The sequence below is a fragment of the Engystomops pustulosus genome, chromosome 3 (assembly GCF_040894005.1).
Source record: "Engystomops pustulosus chromosome 3, aEngPut4.maternal, whole genome shotgun sequence".
Lineage (NCBI taxonomy): Eukaryota > Metazoa > Chordata > Amphibia > Anura > Leptodactylidae > Engystomops > Engystomops pustulosus.
Window position 1 is genome coordinate 210,827,679 of NC_092413.1, and position 19,808 is coordinate 210,847,486.

Sequence of the window (19,808 nt, forward strand, 5' to 3'; positions counted from 1 at the left end):
TTTACTGAAATATTCTTTTATTACATACAAACGAAAATGTACAAAGCCTCAAATTGTCTCTGTCTTTAAGGCATGCGATCTGCAGTCATCCAGTCCGGTCACTGCTGATTGAGGAGGAGGCCAAGTTCCTCTCCAAAGTGACAATAGTTAAATTGACTGGATAATAAGCAATATAATCTAACCAAAAACTGAAAGAAATGTGCAAAATGCTTGAAAACTGAACATCAGTCAGAATCATCCAACCCATAAACTATCAGTTATACTATAGAAACAATATAAGTGCTGAATCGGTGAACGAGCTGCTATAGGCAGAGGGTGCTAGTGGCCATCATGGCTCTGGGGTAGTCTCTTCCCCTCTCGGGCCACTCTCTTCGGAAGGAGATCGCTCTGTATGCCATGAGCTTGAGACATCGCCCTCAGTGTCAGGAGCTGCAATAAAAAAAAAATCCATAGTAATAACATGACTGAAGCATGTCATTCTAGTGACTGACAACAAACGGTTTGTATGTAGTCTGTCGCCATGGAGACACACAAATCTGTATAGGTGCTGTAGAATGCTACAGTCAAGATTATATGAAAAGTAGCCATTTTTTTTTTTCATTACACAGTGTGATAAAATGGTAAGAAAAAACACAGACCCTGAAGGAAAGAAGACTAGAAGCTTAACAAACATCCTGGCATCGATACCCTGGGATAACATGTTTATTCGCTCATGATTCGCCCCATTCAGAGGCTTCCCATTACTAGCAACTTATAAAGTTTATAACCTATATGGCGCCCCTTACTTATATCATAGGAGTTATTCCCCAACTTTACAAGACCCCTGTATAAGGGCAGCACGGTGGCTCGGAGATTAGCATTAAAACCTTGCAGCGCTGGGGTCCTGGGTTCAAGTCTCAGGGTCAACATCTGCAGAGTTTGTATGTTCTCTCCTTGTTTGCGTGGGTTTTCTACGGGTCCTCTGGTTGCCTCCCACCCTCAAAAACATACAGGTAGGCTGATTAGATTGTGAGCCCCATTGGGGACAGGGACTGATGTGGCAAACTCTGTGCAGCGCTGTGTAATCTGTGTGCGCTATATAAAGAATGATTATTATTATTATGATAATACTCACCGTGACACTGGGTGTCCCCTACATCAGTAGCTTCAGTCTCAAAATCATCGGTTTGGCTTGGATTCTCATGTAAAGCAAAGTCACCGCACTCATCATCAACATCTGCAGACGAGACATAGTCCATTATGTGCTGCTCCAGCGGCCTCATGCACACGACTGCGAATTGCTGCAGAGGGCATTATCGTCGGACAATACACTTTCGGGGTACTTTCCGAAAACTTTCGGTAAGTAAATGCCCCCCTATATGTCTGACTAAGGCCTCCACATACTAACTGGGGCACATGTATCATTTGTTTTCCTTTGCGACCTCTTAAAGTCGGCCTAAGTCGGGAGACTTTAGCAGCGCTTTGTATCTTTCTAAATTTGCCGATTTTTCTATCTTACTCTGATCTGCACGTTTTTTTGATTACCATATATACTCGAGTACAGAGGTCGCACTAACATTTTTCCAGAAGGGTAATAATACTCCTCTCACCATTTTTGAGGAGTATTTTTAGCCGAGGAAGAGTATGGAATTTTCAGTAATACAAATATATAACTCTTAGTCGTATACTTGTTAATAGCCAGCCGCAAACCCCCTACCTCCCCACACTGAGCAGGCTGAGGCTGCACCTCTAAATTTATTTCATTTATTTTTTGGGGTGTTGAGGGAATAACACTTTTTTTTTACACTGTTTATTTTTTACTAAAGTAAATAGGCCTTCCCAAAAACATAAGCCTTCTGACCATCGCACTTGCGTTCACTAACTAGCGAGATGTATTTGGCCGCGATAAAGTTGCTACTTACTGAGCACAAGTGTTTTGGTTCAGGGAGGATTTTGTTCAATAGAATGAGTTTCAATACAATATGAAAACATTGGGGTCTTTGGGGTATTTATTTAACCGGTTCACGACCGCCCGCCGTGTATTCACGGCGGCGGTCGCGTCGCGCTGCATGGAGAGGGCTCACGGGCTGAGCCCTCTCCATAGCCGGTAAGTCTTTGCTGCATATTGCAGCAAAGGCTTACCGGTAACATCCGCGATCGGTGCTGCTGATAGCACATTGTAATGAATTGTAATGAATGAGGAAGAAAATCCCCATATACTGCCATACTGTAGTGTGGCAGTATATGATAGGATCGATCAGACAACCTAGGGTTAAAGTACCCTAGGGAGTCTGAAAAATAGCATAAATAAAAATTAAAAAAAGTTAAAAAAAAAAAAATTATAATAAAAAAACCTAAAATTTCAAATCACCCCCCTTTCCCTAGAACTGACATAAATATAAATAAACAGTAAAAATCATAAACACATCAGGTATCGACGCGTCCGAAAATGCCCGATCTATCAAAATATGATAACGGTTTTTCAATGCGTTTAACCCCGTAACGGAAAAAAGCGCTCAAAGTCGAAAATGGCACTTTTTTGCCATTTTGAAAAATCTAAAAAAATCTATAAAAAGTGATCAAAAGGTCGTACAGTCCTAAAAATGATATCATTGAACATATTATCAAATTTCGCAAAAAATGACACTACCCACAGCTCCGTACACCATAGTATAAAAAAGTTATTAGCGCCAGAAGTTGGCAAAAATCAAAAAAATTATTTTTGTACAGGAGGTTTTAATTTTTGTAAATGTATGAAAACATTATAAAACCTATACAAATTTGGTATCCCCTTAATTGTACCGACCCAAAGAATAAAGTAGACATGTCATTTGGGGCGCTCAATGAAAGACGTAATATCCAAGCCCACAAGAAAATGGCGCAAATGCGTTTTTTCACCATTTTCATTGCATTTGGAATTTTTTTCCCGCTTCCGAGTACATGGCATGGAATATTTAATACCATCACTACGAAGTGCAATTCGTTACGCAGAAAATAAGACATCACACAGCTCTTTACGTGTAAAAATAAAAAAGTTATAGATTTTTGAAGGTGGGGAGTGAAAAATGGACATGAAAAAACAGGAAAGGGCCCGGTCCTTAACCGGTTAATTATCCCTTACTTGAAATGCCTGGATCATTGTACAAGCACTGTCACCCTCTGTGTCTCTTCCTCATAGATTGTAAGCTCTTGTGACCATTGTATAAGGACTGTCACCTCCTATGTCCCCTCCTTCTCATAGATTGTAAGCTCTTGTGACCATTGTATAAGGACTGTCACCTCCTGTGTCCCCTCCTTCTTATAGATTGTAAGCTCTTGTGACCATTGTACAAGCATTGTCACCTCCATTCTCCCTTTACCATCTCCTAGATTGTAAGCTCTTGTGACCATTGTATAAGCATTATCACCTCCTGTGCCATCCTCCTCATAGATTGTAAGCTCCTGTGACCATTGTACAAGCACTGTCACCTCCTGTGTCCCCTCCTCATAGATTGTAAGCTCCTGTGACCATTGTACAAGCACTGTCACCTCCTGTGTCCCCTCCTCATAGATTGTAAGCTCTTGTGACCATTGTACAAGCATTGTCACCTCCATTCTCCCTTTACCATCTCCTAGATTGTAAGCTCTTGTGACCATTGTATAAGCATTATCACCTCCTGTGCCATCCTCCTCATAGATTGTAAGCTCCTGTGACCATCGTACAAGCACTGTCACCTCCTGTGTCCCCTCCTCATAGATTGTAAGCTCCTGTGACCATTGTACAAGCACTGTCACCTCCTGTGTCCCCTCCTTCTCATAGATTGTAAGCTCTTGTGACCATTGTACAAGCACTGTCACCTCCTGTGTCCCCTCCTTCTCATAGATTGTAAGCTCTTGTGACCATTGTACAAGCACTGTCACCTCCTGTGTCCCCTCCTTCTCATAGATTGTAAGCTCTTGTGACCATTGTACAAGGACTGTCATCTCCTGTGTCCCCTCCTTGTTCTCATAGATTGTAAGCTCTGGGGACCATTGTACAAGCACTGTCACCTCCTGTGTCCCCTCCTTCTCATAGATTGTAAGCTCTTGTGACCATTGTACAAGGACTGTCATCTCCTGTGTCCCCTCCTCCTTCTCATAGATTGTAAGCTCTGGGGACCATTGTACAAGCACTGTCACCTCTTGCACCCTCCCCCTCATAGATTGTAAGCTCTTGTGAACATTGTAAGATCACGGTCACCTCCTGTGTCCCATGTAGTCCACCTATGCATGGAATATCAATTATAACTATTTTGTACTTTATTGAATACATCTAATGTCAGGCTCAGGTATTCACTATTAATCAATTGAACTCCCTGGGAATAGGTCAGTCACACAAACCTGTGAGAACACCACAGTAGGCACAGGACCCCCACAGCAGGCACAGGACCACCACACCAGGCACTGGACCACCACACCAGGCACTGGACCACCACACCAAATGACAACTAACACCTTTAGAATCAAACGCTCCTCCACTCTTTCTCTCAGACTCTGCCAAGTCTGCTAGTGCGCATGTGCAGCTGTATATATTAGAACTAGAGAGACGGGTCAGGAGGGGAGGAGGAGCAGGGACCCCCAGTAGTGGTCACATGTCCTGTCCTCCTGCTTGTGCCTTGCCCCGACCCTCAGTGTAATGTGATTCCCCTGCTGCTCCCTATATGCAATATCACACAGACACAGAGCAGCTTGGAGAAGACAGTGACTGCTCCGTGCTGAGGGGGCGTGGCCTGAGCTCCTCTTCTGCGGGGGAGGAGCAGATACATCTCTGCAGTGTAGTGGGGCAGTGTACACGTGACTGCTCTCTGTCTGAGCTCCGCTCTCCGCTCTGTTCCTTACACACTAGCAGGCGGCAGCTGCACATCACCACTGCCGAGAGCCACACAGCGGTAACACAATTACATTGCCAAGCGGATTTATACGCTTGGTGGTTTTTTTTTTAGAGTAAATCAGCCTCTGCATGCGTCATAGACGCTTGTAGAGGCGTTATCGCGATCTCTGCTCGAGTATAAGCCTAGTTTTTCAGCAAAAAAAAAAAAAAAAATGTGCTGAAAACCCAAACTCTGCTTATACTCGCGTAAAAAAAAAATATATATATAGGTTTTACCAGGTTTTTGTGGTAAAATTAGGGGCCTCGGCTTATACTTGGGTCAGCTTATACTCGAGTATATACGGTATTTGCAACTTTTTAGGTGCATGTATGGAACTAAGCATGGGGTCAGTTGTAACGTAGTCTTGCACCTAAAAAGTTTCTAATTTGCTTTCCGAAAAGTCGCAGAACAAAGAAAACATCTGTGTTGGAAAGATACATCCAGGAACACTGCAACAGACAGAACCACTGGCTAACTTCTAAAGACCCTGGCATAGTCGCAAAAATGCACCTAAAAAGTCCCAAAAAATAAAAAACTAGCAAAAGGAAGAGAGAAAAACAGAACAAAATAAAGATTCATGCCCCTCATAGTTTACCAGCTACTGCTGTACTCCTAGTAGTGGCTGGGTCTGGTATTACAGCTCGCTGCGACTCAGTCCCCATGGACTAAGCTGCAATACCAAGTTCCAGCCACTATAAAACAACTGGTTTCTGACGTACAAGATGTAAGTAACATAAAAGAATTGTGGTAGCCTCATTATCCTGATCTGCCTCCACAGTCCAGTCCAGTTCCAGCATAAAACGGGCCGTCGCTCCCTTCATTGTGTGTCTGGAGTGCTCCAATGTCTTGCGTGGCATAAATAAAAGGGCTTGGGGTTTTAGTCAGTGAGTGCACGTCTTTAATTTACTTTGTAAAACAAAGAGGTAAGTACCGTGCCCCTTAAGTTAGGTGGACAAAGAGGTTTCCGGGAGATGAGCACCCACCAATTTGATAATAATCGACTATAGAACATTCTCCAATTTCCAAAAGTGTCCACGGAAACCTCATCATAGGCCCAATACCAAGATACGGAGCTGACCCAAACTAATTACATTCATTCTTGTAATTTTCTCCAACTTAGTTTTCTTAGGATTGGAGGTACCTGGCGACTCTGACCGCATCTCCCAATGATGCGACTAAAGATCATGTATATCGCTCTGTGACTTTTCATTACGACGCGTTGCTATGTCATTCTCTTATATTTGGGGGCGCTGTCTCCGTCTGGAGAAATCAAGGTTTAATCACCGGAGGTGACAGGGATTTTTTACTATGAGAACTGTCAATCTGTGGAATAGCCTGCCTCAGGCGCTGGTCACAGCAGGGACAGCAGAGAGCTCAGGCGCTGGTCACAGCAGGGACAGCAGAGAGCTCAGGCGCTGGTCACAGCAGGGACAGCAGAGAGCTCAGGCGCTGGTCACAGCAGGGACAGCAGAGAGCTCAGGCGCTGGTCACAGCAGGGACAGCAGAGAGCTCAGGCGCTGGTCACAGCAGGGACAGCAGAGAGCTCAGGCGCTGGTCACAGCAGGGACAGCAGAGAGCTCAGGCGCTGGTCACAGCAGGGACAGCAGAGAGCTCAGGCGCTGGTCACAGCAGGGACAGCAGAGAGCTCAGGCGCTGGTCACAGCAGGGACAGCAGAGAGCTCAGGCGCTGGTCACAGCAGGGACAGCAGAGAGCTCAGGCGCTGGTTACAGCAGGGACAGCAGAGAGCTCAGGCGCTGGTCACAGCAGGGGCAGCAGAGTGCTTCAAGAAGGGTCTAGATGCCTTTTTACACCTAAATAACATTGATTGTTATGCTATATAGGATTGTTTCCCCTAAATCCCTTCCTCATCCAATCCCTTCCCTTCCTTGGTTGAACTTGATGGACAAGTGTCTTTTTTCAACCCTATCCGAGTGGATCTAAATCGAGTGGCACTTTTTTTTTCACTACTAAAGGTTCTAGTTCTGGACTTGCTTATACTACTGGAAGAGTCGCAGAGCGAGACTGTAATCCTTGTTAGGCAAAGTTACCATGAAGCCCCATCCTAATATAGATGGTAGGGGGGGAGGGGTCCTTACCTTCAGGCTCGGGATTATCTTGGAGGCTCTCATAGAAGTCTCTCCATAGCAGATCATCAGTGTCGCTTGCTGCACCTGATATAGTGAGAGGAGAAGAAATCATGTTCTAATCTCATCTTCTACTCCCCCCCCCCCCCCCGCCAGATTCAGACAGCCTGAGAGGTGGTGGATAGATAACAGACTGCAGGATCTGACTACACAGGGTCTTTAAGCAGTCTGTCACCATGGAAGCAATAGAACAATTGTAACAAACTCAATTTTTGGAAAGTTTTGTATTTTAATTACACTGCGTTGCAATGAAAGAGCTGGACACGGTTGTAGGTCACACTCACCTTGACATTGGGTGTCGCCTAAATCAGCGGCTTCTGCAGCACAATCAGTTTGGCTTGGATTTTCGTATAAAGTGCGGTCAGCGCACTCATCAGCGTCTGTGGAGAACATGGACTCCATTAGTGACATGTAATTTGGGAGAGAAGCAATTCCTAGTGCCGGAATCCCAATGGAGCACAGGACAAGTTTTAGTTCTGTTCTCCACTGACTTCAAGGGGACTTCCAGCAGTCGGACACTTATCCCCTGATCTTTGGTCATGTAATGGGAGCTGTAGCCAAAGATGCTGTGAATCCCTTTAATAACAGAAGGGGGATCCTTACCTTCAGTCTCTGCAGTATCTTGGACCGCAGACGTGGTCCCACAAAAGAAACTCCATAGCAGATCATCATTGCCGCCTGCTAGACCTGACACCAGAAGAGAAGAAGAAATTATATTATATACAGTGGATATATGGTGGCTGTCTGCACATCTACAGACAACTGAAGAGACCACATGAATGCAGGACCCGACTACACAGGGTTTGTAAGTAGTCTGTCACCATGGAGTTAAAGGAAATCTACCATTTGCTTTCATGCTTTATGAAGCAAACATACCTTGAGAATGCTGGAGCCACACTGATGCAGAAACATATCTTGTTTAATGCATGGGTTTGCTGAAAAATCAATTATGAAATTAAGATAATGAGACTTTTGCTCCTGTGGCTGCCCCGGCGCTTCTCCTTACCCTAATTATACACTCCTCCTGCCCAGCATAAGCCAAAAATACGTTATCACTGTGTTGTCCCTGACAGGTAGAAGTAATCAATCACTGCACCATCCCCCAGCTGCTGTGTACGAGTCATCCAGCTCAGGTTGATTAGTCCTGTCTGGACATTTCAGGCAGCTCTTTTATGCATGGAACATAGTATGCACCCAGCTTTCCCAAGGTCTTGTATTTTATAATTGTTTTTTGAGCAAAACCACTCAGCTCAGGGATTAAACAAGATATGTTTCTGCATCATTGTAGCTACAGCTACAATGGTATGTTTGTTTGCTTCATAATGCATAAAAACAAATGGTAGGTTTCCTTTAAGTATAGATACAAAATAATACAGCAACTACGCAAGTAACCTTCATTCTATATAACATATTGATGGGATACCACAAAAAGTGTTACTGAAACTGCATAGAGACTACAGAGATGAAGCAGATACATGAGTTACTTAGATGAACCTCGGAGTCTAAACAGATCACGAGAAATTGTGCAGGTTTGATACAATTTACCTCCGCAGTCGCTGTCCGTCTCGTCGAGCGGTTCGTTAATTTCGCTCTCGTATACAGAGTCTGTGCTGGCGATTAAGGTTGGGCACTCTCTGTACACGATGAAGCTGTCTGGCTGGTTACCTGCAGAACAAAATCATTCACCAGAATGAGGCAGACTCAATAGTCAGAAGGATTCATGGGGCTATTGGGATGACACAGGTGTCCTGCTCCCTCGTCTATAGCTCGGAGAAGGCATGAAGCAGAAAAGTCATATAATAAATAAGAAAAGCTCTTGCTAGTAAGTGCCTGTGTCTTATAAATCCAGCACTGCCAGAGCCTCCTGACCCAGTCCTGGTATAAGAACTACTGGACCCATAGAGATGTCAGAACCATGTGACTGATCACTGTAAGGTCCTGGGACCCATCCATGCTGCTGGTCAGGACAGAGCCAGAGGTTGGGAGGAAAAGCTGTACTGACCATGGGACTAGGTATGTAGTAGTGTTCAGTGTGCGAGAGGACGGATGCGGCAGAGCAGCGCACGCGAGAGGACGGATGCGGCAGAGCAGCGCACGCGAGAGGACGGATGCGGCAGAGCAGCGCACGCGAGAGGACGGATGCGGCAGAGCAGCGCACGCGAGAGGACGGATGCGGCAGAGCAGCGTACGCGAGAGGACGGATGCGGCAGAGCAGCGTACGCGAGAGGACGGATGCGGCAGAGCAGCGCACGCGAGAGGACGGATGCGGCAGAGCAGCGTACGCGAGAGGACGGATGCGGCAGAGCAGCGTACGCGAGAGGACGGATGCGGCAGAGCAGCGTACGCGAGAGGACGGATGCGGCAGAGCAGCGTACGCGAAGATGGATGCAGCAGAGCAGCGTACGCAAAGATGGATGCAGCAGAGCAGCGTACGCGAAGATGGATGCAGCAGGTGGATGCAGCAGAGCTGTGTGTGCGAGAGGATGGATGCAGAAGAGCCATGTGTGCGAAGATGGATGCAGAAGAGCCATGTGTGCGAAGATGGATGCAGCAGAGCCGTGTGTGCGAGAGGATGGATGCAGAAGAGCTGTGTGAGCGCGAGAGAATGGATGTTGCAAAGCTGTGTGTGCGAGGATGGATGCAGCCGAGCTGTGTGTGTGAGGATGGATGCAGTCGAGCTGTGTGTGTGAAAGTATGACTGTAGCAGTGCTTTATGTATGAGTGAATAAAGGTCCTATTCATGTTCTGCAATAAGTTCATAGCTGTAGCAGCACTGTGTGTGTGTGTATATGCAGCATTCCTGAGTATGTATATGAGACCACCAAGGAATTTTTAAATGGTTTCAAATGTATTTTACTTTTTTTTTTAATGACTAAATCTGGGGTGCGTCTAATAGTAAGCGCAGTTACTCAGGTAAAGAGTTATATTCAAGTTATAGAGACCTCCATGAGATGGCTGCTAAACTATTACACCATTAAAGTGCAGAACATTCATATAGGATGATCTAAGCTGAGTTGGAGCTGAACGGTTCTGTAAATTTTGTGTCTAATACAGAAAATGCCATTTTTTCTCAGAATTTATGTGTGTGATGCCAAAAACTACTGCTACCCCACCCCCACCCATTTGCTGCAGCCTCCTCACTCTTTACATGGAAGACTGTAGTGGTCTTACATGTAGTAGTAGTCACACTGGGGAGGCGGACAATAAGACATTTATCCACTAAATTGTGGATAGATAGTAAAAAAAAAAACTTTTACATCTTCCATACACCTTGTAGTTTCTCGTCTTGTGTCTATAATATCAGCACCTTGGACATCACTCACCAAGGTCACCGACATCGCTGCCACAGTCCGCAACTTCTTGGCTGCTTTCAACAATTTCCGTCTCTTCATGATCCGTGATGTTTTCTGTGGACAGACATTCGAAAAAAAGGTCTTCGAAAACTGCAGCTCCGGTTCCTAGGTCTTCTCCAGTTGCATGGTCTTCATGGGTCTTACATTCTCCGAGCTCTTCATCCATTTCAACTCCTTCATATATCATATTGTCCTCGTGTTCAAGGTCAACTACCGGACCGACACCTGCACATACTTCAAAATTCTGACTCAGGTCAATGGACGGACTTTCTACGATGGTGGCCTCCAGCTCCTCGTAACTTAGACTAGCTTCTGCAAGGACTTCTTCTCTGGATACAACTTCTTCATCCTCATACATTACTTCTTCCATTTCTCTATCTATCACCCCTCCATACTCACAGCTGGTTAAATCTTCTTCAGTTTGCATAAAGTCTTTACTAGTTGTAAACCCTGAATGCTCAGTAGATACTTCATAAGATATCATCTCTTCATATCCGCTAAAGTCTTCAACATGTATCTTGTGGAGGTAATCTTCACTATCTAGACCCTCTTCACTTCTGCTCTCTGCTTGACTTTCCGGAGGGTCTTCCATTGCTAGAATGTCTTCAACACCTAAACCCGGAGCAATATCATCTTCACGAGTCACAACTTCACATTCAACTAATTCACCATAACCTTCCACATCTTCTTCAATAACTTGTAACATCAAAACATCTTCTGGATTAAGATCTTGAAGGACTGCAGAAACATCGCTATCTACAACATCTTCTTCTTTACTAGTCAAGGCTGGCTCGCTTTCCGCAACCACTACAACATCTGCCACTACATTAGTTCCTTCAACATCTTCCTCCGTGACTAGGTCTTCTCTCTTGTCGTCATCTTCTCTGATCACTGATGTATTATCTTCATTCTCAAAACTATCAGTTTGTCTTGTTCTGTCTTCTTGGTTCCCTGTGGTGGGAGCAGCATCTCCAGCTCCGTCTAATCCATCAGGATCTGTATAGCTTCTTATTTCTGAAGGTTCACTATCTAGAACATTTCCAAATTCATTTAGATCTGTACCAGTTACAAGAACTTTACGTAATGCAGCGTCCTCCAACTCATCATTGGTCTGGGGTGTTTCTTCACTTATTAAGATGTCGTGTTGGACCAGAAGGTCTTCATTTTCCTCATAGACTTCTATAGTCAACTCTTCACTACTATCTAGCCCTCCATAACGTTCTTCCTCTTCTTCAATAGATTTATCTTGTAAAATCAAAACATTTTCTGGATTAATAACTAGAAGCTCTGTAGATACTTTACTATCTACAAGATATTCTTCAAAAACATCTTCACTAGTCATGGCTGCCTCGCTTTCCTCTTCGACTACAACATCCCTTACTGCATTTGTTCTTTTAAAATCTTCATCTGTGACTATGTCTTCTCCTTCGTAGTCACCGAAACTGATCAAAGTAGGTGTAGTCTCATTCACAAAACTTAAAATTTCTCTTGTTTTGTCTTCTTGGGTCTCTGTGGTGGGAGCCTTCTCTCCAGCTTTGTCTAGGTTATCACTTGCTACAAAGCTTCTGATTTCTGTAGCTTCTTTATCTAGAAAATTTCCAAATGCCTCCAGATCTTCACTAGTTACAATTACTTTACTTAATGCAGCCTCCTCTAACTTGCTCCAGGGCGTTTCTTCACTTTTTAAAACATCATGGGTGGTCAGAACGGCTTCACTTCTCTCGTAGTCTTCACTAGTCAACTGTTGACATGTATCCAGCGCTCCATAATGTTCCACATCATCTTCTTGTAAAATCAAAACATCTTTCGGACTCATATCGAGGAGCACTGCAGATACTTTACTATCTACAACATTTTCTTCAATAACATCTGCCCTGGTTACGGTTGACTCGCTTTCCTCAGGCACTACAACATCTACCACTGCGTTAGTTCCTTTGACGTCAACATCTGTGACTTTGTCTTCTCTCGTGTCGTCATCTTCTCTGATCATTGATAGTGTAATCAGCAGGTCTTCACTTTCGTCAAGCTCTTCACATGTATCTTGCCCACCATAACGTTCTTCATCTTCTTTGGCCGCTGTATCTTGTAAAATCAAAGCATCTTCTGGATTACTATCTAAAAGCTCTGCAGGTAACTTACTATCTACAGCATCTTCTTCTGCAAGATCTTCACTAGTCATTGCTTCCACATTCTCCTCATCTACTACAACATCTACCACTGCATTAGTTCCTTCGACATCATCTTCTGTCATTAGGTCTTCTTTCTTGTCGCCATCGTCTCTGAGAACTTTACGTAATGCAGCGTCCTCTAACTCATCGTTGCTCTGGGGAGTTTCTTTACTTATTAAGACGTCGTGTTGGGTCAGAAGGTCTTCAGTTTCCTCATAGTCTACTCTAGTCAACTCTTCACATGCGTCTTGCCCACCATAACGTTCTTCATCTTCTTCGGCAGCTTTATCTTGTAAAATCAAAGCATCTTCTGGATTACGATCTAAAAGCTCTGCAGGTAACTTACTATCTACAGCATCATCTTCTCCAGCAAGATCTTCACTAGTCATCGCTTCCTCGTTCTCCTCATCTACTACAACATCTACCTCTGCATTAGTTCCTTCGACATCTTCCTCGACGACTAGGTCTTCTCCTTTGTGGTAATTTTCTCTGATCACTGATTGTATAATTTCATTCACAAAACGAACAGTTTCGTCTTCTCCGGTGACTGTAGCGGGGGCAGCCTCCCCAGCTTTGTCTCGGTCATCGTGTTCTGTGTAGCTTCTGATTTCTGTATCTTCACATTCTAGAACATTCATGATTTCATTTAGATATTTACTTGTTACAATTACTTCACTTAGTGCAGCTTCCTCTCTCTCATCATTACTCTGGGGCAGTGTTACAATATCGTCGATGGTCAGAAGGTCTTCACTTTCCACATAGTCTTCCCATGTGTCTGGCCCTCCATAACATTCAGCATCTTCTTCGATGGCTTTGTCTTGTAAAATCAAAACTTCTTCTGGATTAGTATCTAGAAGCTCTGCAGACGCCTTGCGATCTACAAGATTTTCTTCTACAATATCTTCCCTAGTCATGGATGCCTCAATCTCCTCATCATTAAGGATAGCCACCACTCTATCTGTTCCCGCAAAATCTTCACCTGTGACTATGTTTTCAAAGTTGCCGCCATCTTCTCTGATCACTGATGATATCATTCCATCTATAATTCCAAGTATTTCTTCTTCTATGGTCATTCTAAGGCCGGCAGTCTCTCCTGCTTCATCTAGGACATCATGCGCTATGAATCTTCTGGTCTCTACAGCTTCACTTTCCATGGTGGATTCCTTCAGCTCTTCACTTGTTACAATGACTTTACTAAATGCTGCCTCCTCCATTCCATAATCGCTCTGGTGATATACAACATCATCATCAGCAATAGTTAGGTGGTCTTCAATTTTCTCATAGTCTTTAGTAGGAACATCATCACCTCCATTTTCTGGCTCTGCCCCATCTGGAAAAAATATATACAAAACTTCAATGTCTGCAAAAGGTTCTTGTCTTTGGTATACAAGAGAAAGATATATACAATTACACTGGGACTAAATGGTTTTCACTGGAAAAGCTAATAATAAAAAAAAGGACTTGATTTGTCTAATGAGTGGCCTCAGGCCATGAGAGACAATTCCTGATGCAATATTAAAGGGTTCCACAGCTCAGGAGATTTGAAGATTTGAGGCATTTGAAGTGCTGCCCCCTGCAGGCAGAATGTAGAAGGAGCTGCAGGGAGGCAGAGCTTCTATTCTGCAGAAGTACATGCACCCTCTGTAGCTGAACTTGGGGCAGGGTGAAGGATTGGCACCCTGCATACTATACTAAAGGTTTATTCAATTTTACCAAGACTGTTAAGAACAAAACTTTTATCATTTATCTGTGAACTCTATAGAGAAAAAGACACGCAATTAATAAATTTATCCTAGCAATTTAGAGTCTCACAGGTCAGAAGAAAAAATGGTCGTTAAGGAGGCATGAAGAGGGCTCAAGGGCACATCCCTTTTTATACATGGAGGGTGTTTGCACCTACTGCAAACATCCATGGTGGGTGCTGGAACTGATTGCAGGTGTCAACCATTTGAATGCTGGTAAGTCAATGGGGAGCAGATGACCCGTTGGCATGACAGCCTGGAGTCTCTGTAACTCTGCGGGGCCATAAGTATTGCAGTATATGGTAGGAGCAATCAAACCCCCCCATGGTTCAGTTACCCTAGGGCAGGGGTCCCCAAACTATGTCCTGCTTCTATCTGGCCGGGCCCTCTCGGCCTTCGACAGTCAGGCAGGGGCCTCCGTCCGGACAGGAAGTTCCTGCCCGTCACAGTATAGTTCCGGAAAAGGCCACTTAAGCACTATCACTGAAGCCATGTGGCCGGAAGACAACCATCGCTCCGTGAACTAGGCTGCGCAGCCGCATGATGACGCAGCCCCTTCCGCGCGGCGGGAGACTGAGGTCAGTACGAGTTTTTTGTTCTAAAAACGGCAGCATAGGAAATAATGGTGGAGGGGATGCATAGAAAATAATTATGAGGGGCAGCATAGGAAATAATTAATGGTGGGGGGGCATAGGAAATAATTAATTATGAGGGGCAGTATAGTAATTAAAGGGGGGGCAGCATATTCAATAATTGACAGGGGTCCCAGTATATTTAATAATTAATTGACCCAATTCATTGGGCCAATATATAAAATAGTTGAGGGGGGACCTGTATGTACCGCTATTTATTTTTAAACTTTAGTCCGGCCCTCCAACGGTCTGAAAGGGACAGTGAACGGCCCCCTATGTAAAAAGTATGGGGACCTCTGCCCTAAAATTACTGAAAAATAAATAAGTTAAAAAAAAATAATGAAAAAAGCTAAGACTTCAAATGAACCCCCTTCCCCTATGGGTACATTTATACGGCCAACTTTGGGGATGTATATACGGCCACATATACGCCCCCATAGACGGTAATGGCGGCGATACTGGATGCATGCTTTATCTTTTCCCGTGCGTGCGGCCGTGCTCTGCTTTTCTCTATGGATGGGGTCACCTCCTTCACAGCGCTCAAACTTTTGGGATAGAGCACTACCGAGCAGTTTATGGTTTTATTTGTTAATTTTTGTATCGGTTTAAGGGTACATACACACAGCCGCATGCGCCTCCCCCTCCGGCCACAGCGAGGCGGGCATATGGCTGTGTGCATCTACCCATAAACCGATACAAAAATTAACAAATAAAACCATAAACTGCTCGGTAGCGCTCTATCCCAACAGTCTTGTTTAAAATTTTGAAAATATCCATGGATATTCTCAGTGGGGAACTCCGTGACTGAATAGATCCTTTTTTTTTTTTTTTAACCACACTTTAAAAAATAATTAGTAATCAAAAAGGTCATTACAGTCCCAAAAAATGGTAGAAATGAAAACGGGGATGTCTTGGGATATAACTGACCTTCTGTGCAATCCTCATACTCTTCTTCAGTCTCAGCTCCGGGGATAATAACTTCTTCTGTTCCTTCACTTTCTGTTGTCGGCTCTGCAAGAAACACAGACGATGTGTGTGAGATTGTGTGTTCTTAAGGACACGTTAACTTGCTAAACGGTCAGTCACGCAAGGCCTCTTTTACACCGATGTTGTGGGCACGTATAGCTGGACGGATATACGTCCCCATAGAAGCCTATGGCACCCGATCGCGGTACGGTGAGCACACACGGGTCACCATGGCGCACAGTCGTTGGGAACAAAAGAGCATTCTCAATCTTTTCCCGTACTTCAAGGCCGGGCACCATGTCTCCCAAGCACGCAGCTGTATGCTCAGCCGGGCGAGCATACGTTATTGTGAAATTAGGATAAATGTGAATCAATGTCAAGAAATAATAAAATATCTGGGACCACCTTCACGATTTTAGTAGCAGCAGAGCTGTGAAAATGCATATATATTCCCGGATCGTAGCTGGGTGTGACGCACGGCTATGTGAGGCCACATCAGTAAACGCCTTTAAAGTCCCTATCAAGTTGTATACTACAGCAGTCACTGATGGGAAGGGCAGTGGAGCAGCTCAATGCAAAGATATCACAGCACAGCAGTGTGAGGACTCGCCCCCATTACAATGTTGCAATCTAAATCCGTATATCACAGTCTTGCTGCTACTAACAACACACACATGATTTCACATTCCTCCAGGGACAATACCGAGCACTGGCTGCAGAGAGTACAGCAGTGTGAGGATATTCCCCCAGTGCACATGGTGAAGCCACAATCCTGGAATATACCGTAAATCCATATATCACAGTCCTGCTGCTACTAACAACACACATAGAGGCATGATTATACATCTCTCCAGGGACAAAACCAAACACTGTCTGCAAAGAGCTAAGAGCACAGCAGTGCAAGTACACACCCCAGTGCAATTGGAGAAAGTACAATCCTGGTATATAAATCCGTATTACACAGTTCTGCTGCTACTAACAACATACACATAGGTCTGATTACACCTTCAGGGTATGCAGAGAGCTAGAAGCACAGAAGTGAAGACCTGAGAATTGAACTATTCTACTAAAAAAATATGAAAAATCTACAAGACTTTGTTCTATTAAACATCTAAAGATAACAAATAATTTTATGTGCCCGGGACAGCGGTGAAATCTTCTTTATTGGGTAGACTTTAAAATCCGAGTACAGCAAGGTCCCGACTAACAAGTCATGGCGCATCGTAGCGCCATCATATTCCGCAGCGCTGTACAGAACCTTGGGTACAAATAGCACTACAGAGTAATAACATGCTCGTCAAGTGATACAAGAGGAATGAGGCCACTGATCACAAGAGCTTACAGTCTACAGAGGTGTTAAAGTCAGATCTCATGTGGCAGCCGATGTGGTTTTAGCGCAAACCAAATGTAAATGAGTGTACATTTTACTAGTAAACGGCTGCGTCTCATCCAGCGACCTCCGGGTGTGACCATACACTAAAAATACGGCTATTTCTATGTATCTGTTTCTATGTATTTTATCTATGTAATTATTAGGACCTCACACACCAGGTAGTAGCAGACACACAGACAGTGGTGGATCAGGTATGTGGCGTTATATATCAGGAGGGTAAATAATAGGGTAATTATTTCCAAAATAGTGCCACCCCAGCCTCCAGGTTGAGTGTGGTACTGCAGCTCAATTACATTAAGCAAAAATAGCAGACACAACCCATGGTCAGGTGTGCGGGTGTTTTCAGAAGGTTTTCTAGTTTTGGTCATGCAGTTTATGGTTCAGGCTCTTATTGGTACATACGGAGATCAATGGGTTGGGGGCGCAATCCTTAAAATGAATAGCTACCAATCACTTTCCTGGCAAGTCAGTGATGTATTGGGGTTGCCAAGTGGAGGATCCATAGACTTACACATACAACCCCTTTAAGATCAGAAATAGAATGTTGATAGGGATTGTGTAAAATGTTAGAACTTTATTAATGTATCAAGTATGTTACGTGCAAGTGTGCGATCCGATTCCTAGTAATACAGTAGCTGACGCCCTTCATCAGGCACAGGAAAGGATTGGTTATAGTTTGGTTTGTGGTTCATCTTCCTACTTATTAAATGTTAATTAAAATGACTTGTATTTTTCAGAAATTCTGAGTTTGGAAATCTTGTAGTCGTAGTCAGGTGGAGGAGGTAAATGAGTAAGTATACTCGCTTTGTGGCTATTGGTGATAGAGTTGTAAATCCTCCTTATTTCAATTGTACCGGGGCTCTGCTACACCCAGAAGTAGTTCACCCAGGAGTTGCAGCAATACCTTCATTTTTCCTTGTAAATAGGAACCCGGAGAGAGGTAAGTATATGATCTTTATTACTTTTAAAGCCTCCCAGCCACTGAAAAATTATATACATGGACAACCCTTTAAATAAATCAAGTGAATGGAAAAAACATTGTAAATTCTCAGCACTAAGTGCTCCCTCCTCCACTTGCTTTGGCTCATTTTATCCTACTCCCTTCACCCTGAGATCTCTGCTGAATGTGTAGTATTAGCTGACAGAGTTTTGGATTACACAGAAGTCTACAGAGAGAGGATTGTGTAGGGGACACAGGCACACACAGAGCTTGCTGAAGCTTACAGTGAGTATTCTATCTTACCAAGTTGTCTTATTGCCATAAGTGCAGGGCAGTGCTATATAATGCTTCACTTTAGGGGGCTTATTTACTAAGGGTCGCGGATCGCACTTTTGTTGAACTGTTCGCCGTTTTCGGGGATTACATGGCCTGGACATGTATAACAGGTGTCTGCGCTGGGATTGTGTTGCACGCAATCGGATTTTGGCGCAGCTGCACTGGCTTCCATTTAACAGACTGATTCGGACTGAGCGCGGGATTTAACATTCAAATTGTGTCACAAGACAATGCACTTACATGCACCACTAAAAAGTAGGTGAACTCTGTCGGACCTGAGTGGGGAAGCGACACATGCAGGATATCGGGTGCACGATCTTAGCGAATCGCGGCACAGTGCTTGATCGTCAAACAATGCACTTTCGATGAACTTCAGTGGACGGGTAAGTAAATGTGCCCCAATACCTTTATATGACCCTGTTAAAAAAGTGGATATATAGGGGATGCTGAAACTTACCTAAATTGGCATTAAAAAAAATCAAGCTTCAGCAACATATTTGTACCTGTATCTCTTGGCTCAGTTTATATCTAACCCCAAATGGTTTCTTCTCAGATCTCTACTTCTCTAGAACATCGTATATGATCCTGCCGATGATTGTGAGTGAGAAAGATCCTCCACTACTCTGTGTGTGCAGTGTATGGGAGACTACATAACAGCCAGTCTTCAGTCACCAGCTCCGAGACAACACAGTCACTCCTTAGGTACACACTGGACAATTGTCTTGTGATAAGTTTTTAAAAGTGCTTTATGAACCAAAAAAATTTTGTACTAAGAGAAGCGCAGTCATTTTAGTTTTGCCTTCTTCTATTTTCTCAGCCATAACTTTATACAGTTATCACAATTTTTTCCTAAATTGGAAGTTTTTAGGCACGGGGTATGGAGGGTCTCAGTTATGAGGAAAGATTAAAACAACTAGATTTATTTAGTCTGGAAAAGAGACGAATACGAGGGGACATCATTCATTTATATAAATATATGAATGGTCCATACAAAAAAATATGGTGGTAAGTTGTTTCAGATTAATCAAATGACGAGGGGGCACTGTCTCCGTTTGGAGAAAACAAGGTGACAGAGGCCTCAGGCGCTGGTCACAGCAGGGACAGCAGAGAGCTTCAAGAAGGGTCTAGATGCCTTTTTACAACCAAATAACATTGATGGTTATGTTATATAGAATTTTTTCCCATAAATCTCTTCCACATCCAATCCCTTCCCTTCCTTGGTTGAACTTGATGGACAAGTGTCTTTTTTCAACTGTATAAACTAC

The 19,808-nt window shown here is 43.9% G+C and overlaps 1 protein-coding gene across 2 annotated transcripts in view; it reads right to left on the minus strand.

The window, feature by feature from the left end:
- Positions 1–19,808, minus strand: part of TDRD6 (tudor domain containing 6) — a 28,531-nt gene continuing 8,723 nt past the window's right edge. For both annotated transcript variants that reach the window (XM_072143714.1, XM_072143713.1), the window contains exons 5-12: positions 15,836–15,919; positions 10,337–13,864; positions 8,559–8,678; positions 7,617–7,700; positions 7,298–7,393; positions 6,966–7,040; positions 1,115–1,216; positions 1–429 (exon numbers count right to left, since the gene is read on the minus strand). In XM_072143714.1, coding sequence (XP_071999815.1) covers positions 329–429; positions 1,115–1,216; positions 6,966–7,040; positions 7,298–7,393; positions 7,617–7,700; positions 8,559–8,678; positions 10,337–13,864; positions 15,836–15,919 — 4,190 coding nt within the window. In that variant the 3' untranslated portion in view covers positions 1–328. The remainder of the gene's footprint in view (positions 430–1,114; positions 1,217–6,965; positions 7,041–7,297; positions 7,394–7,616; positions 7,701–8,558; positions 8,679–10,336; positions 13,865–15,835; positions 15,920–19,808) is intronic.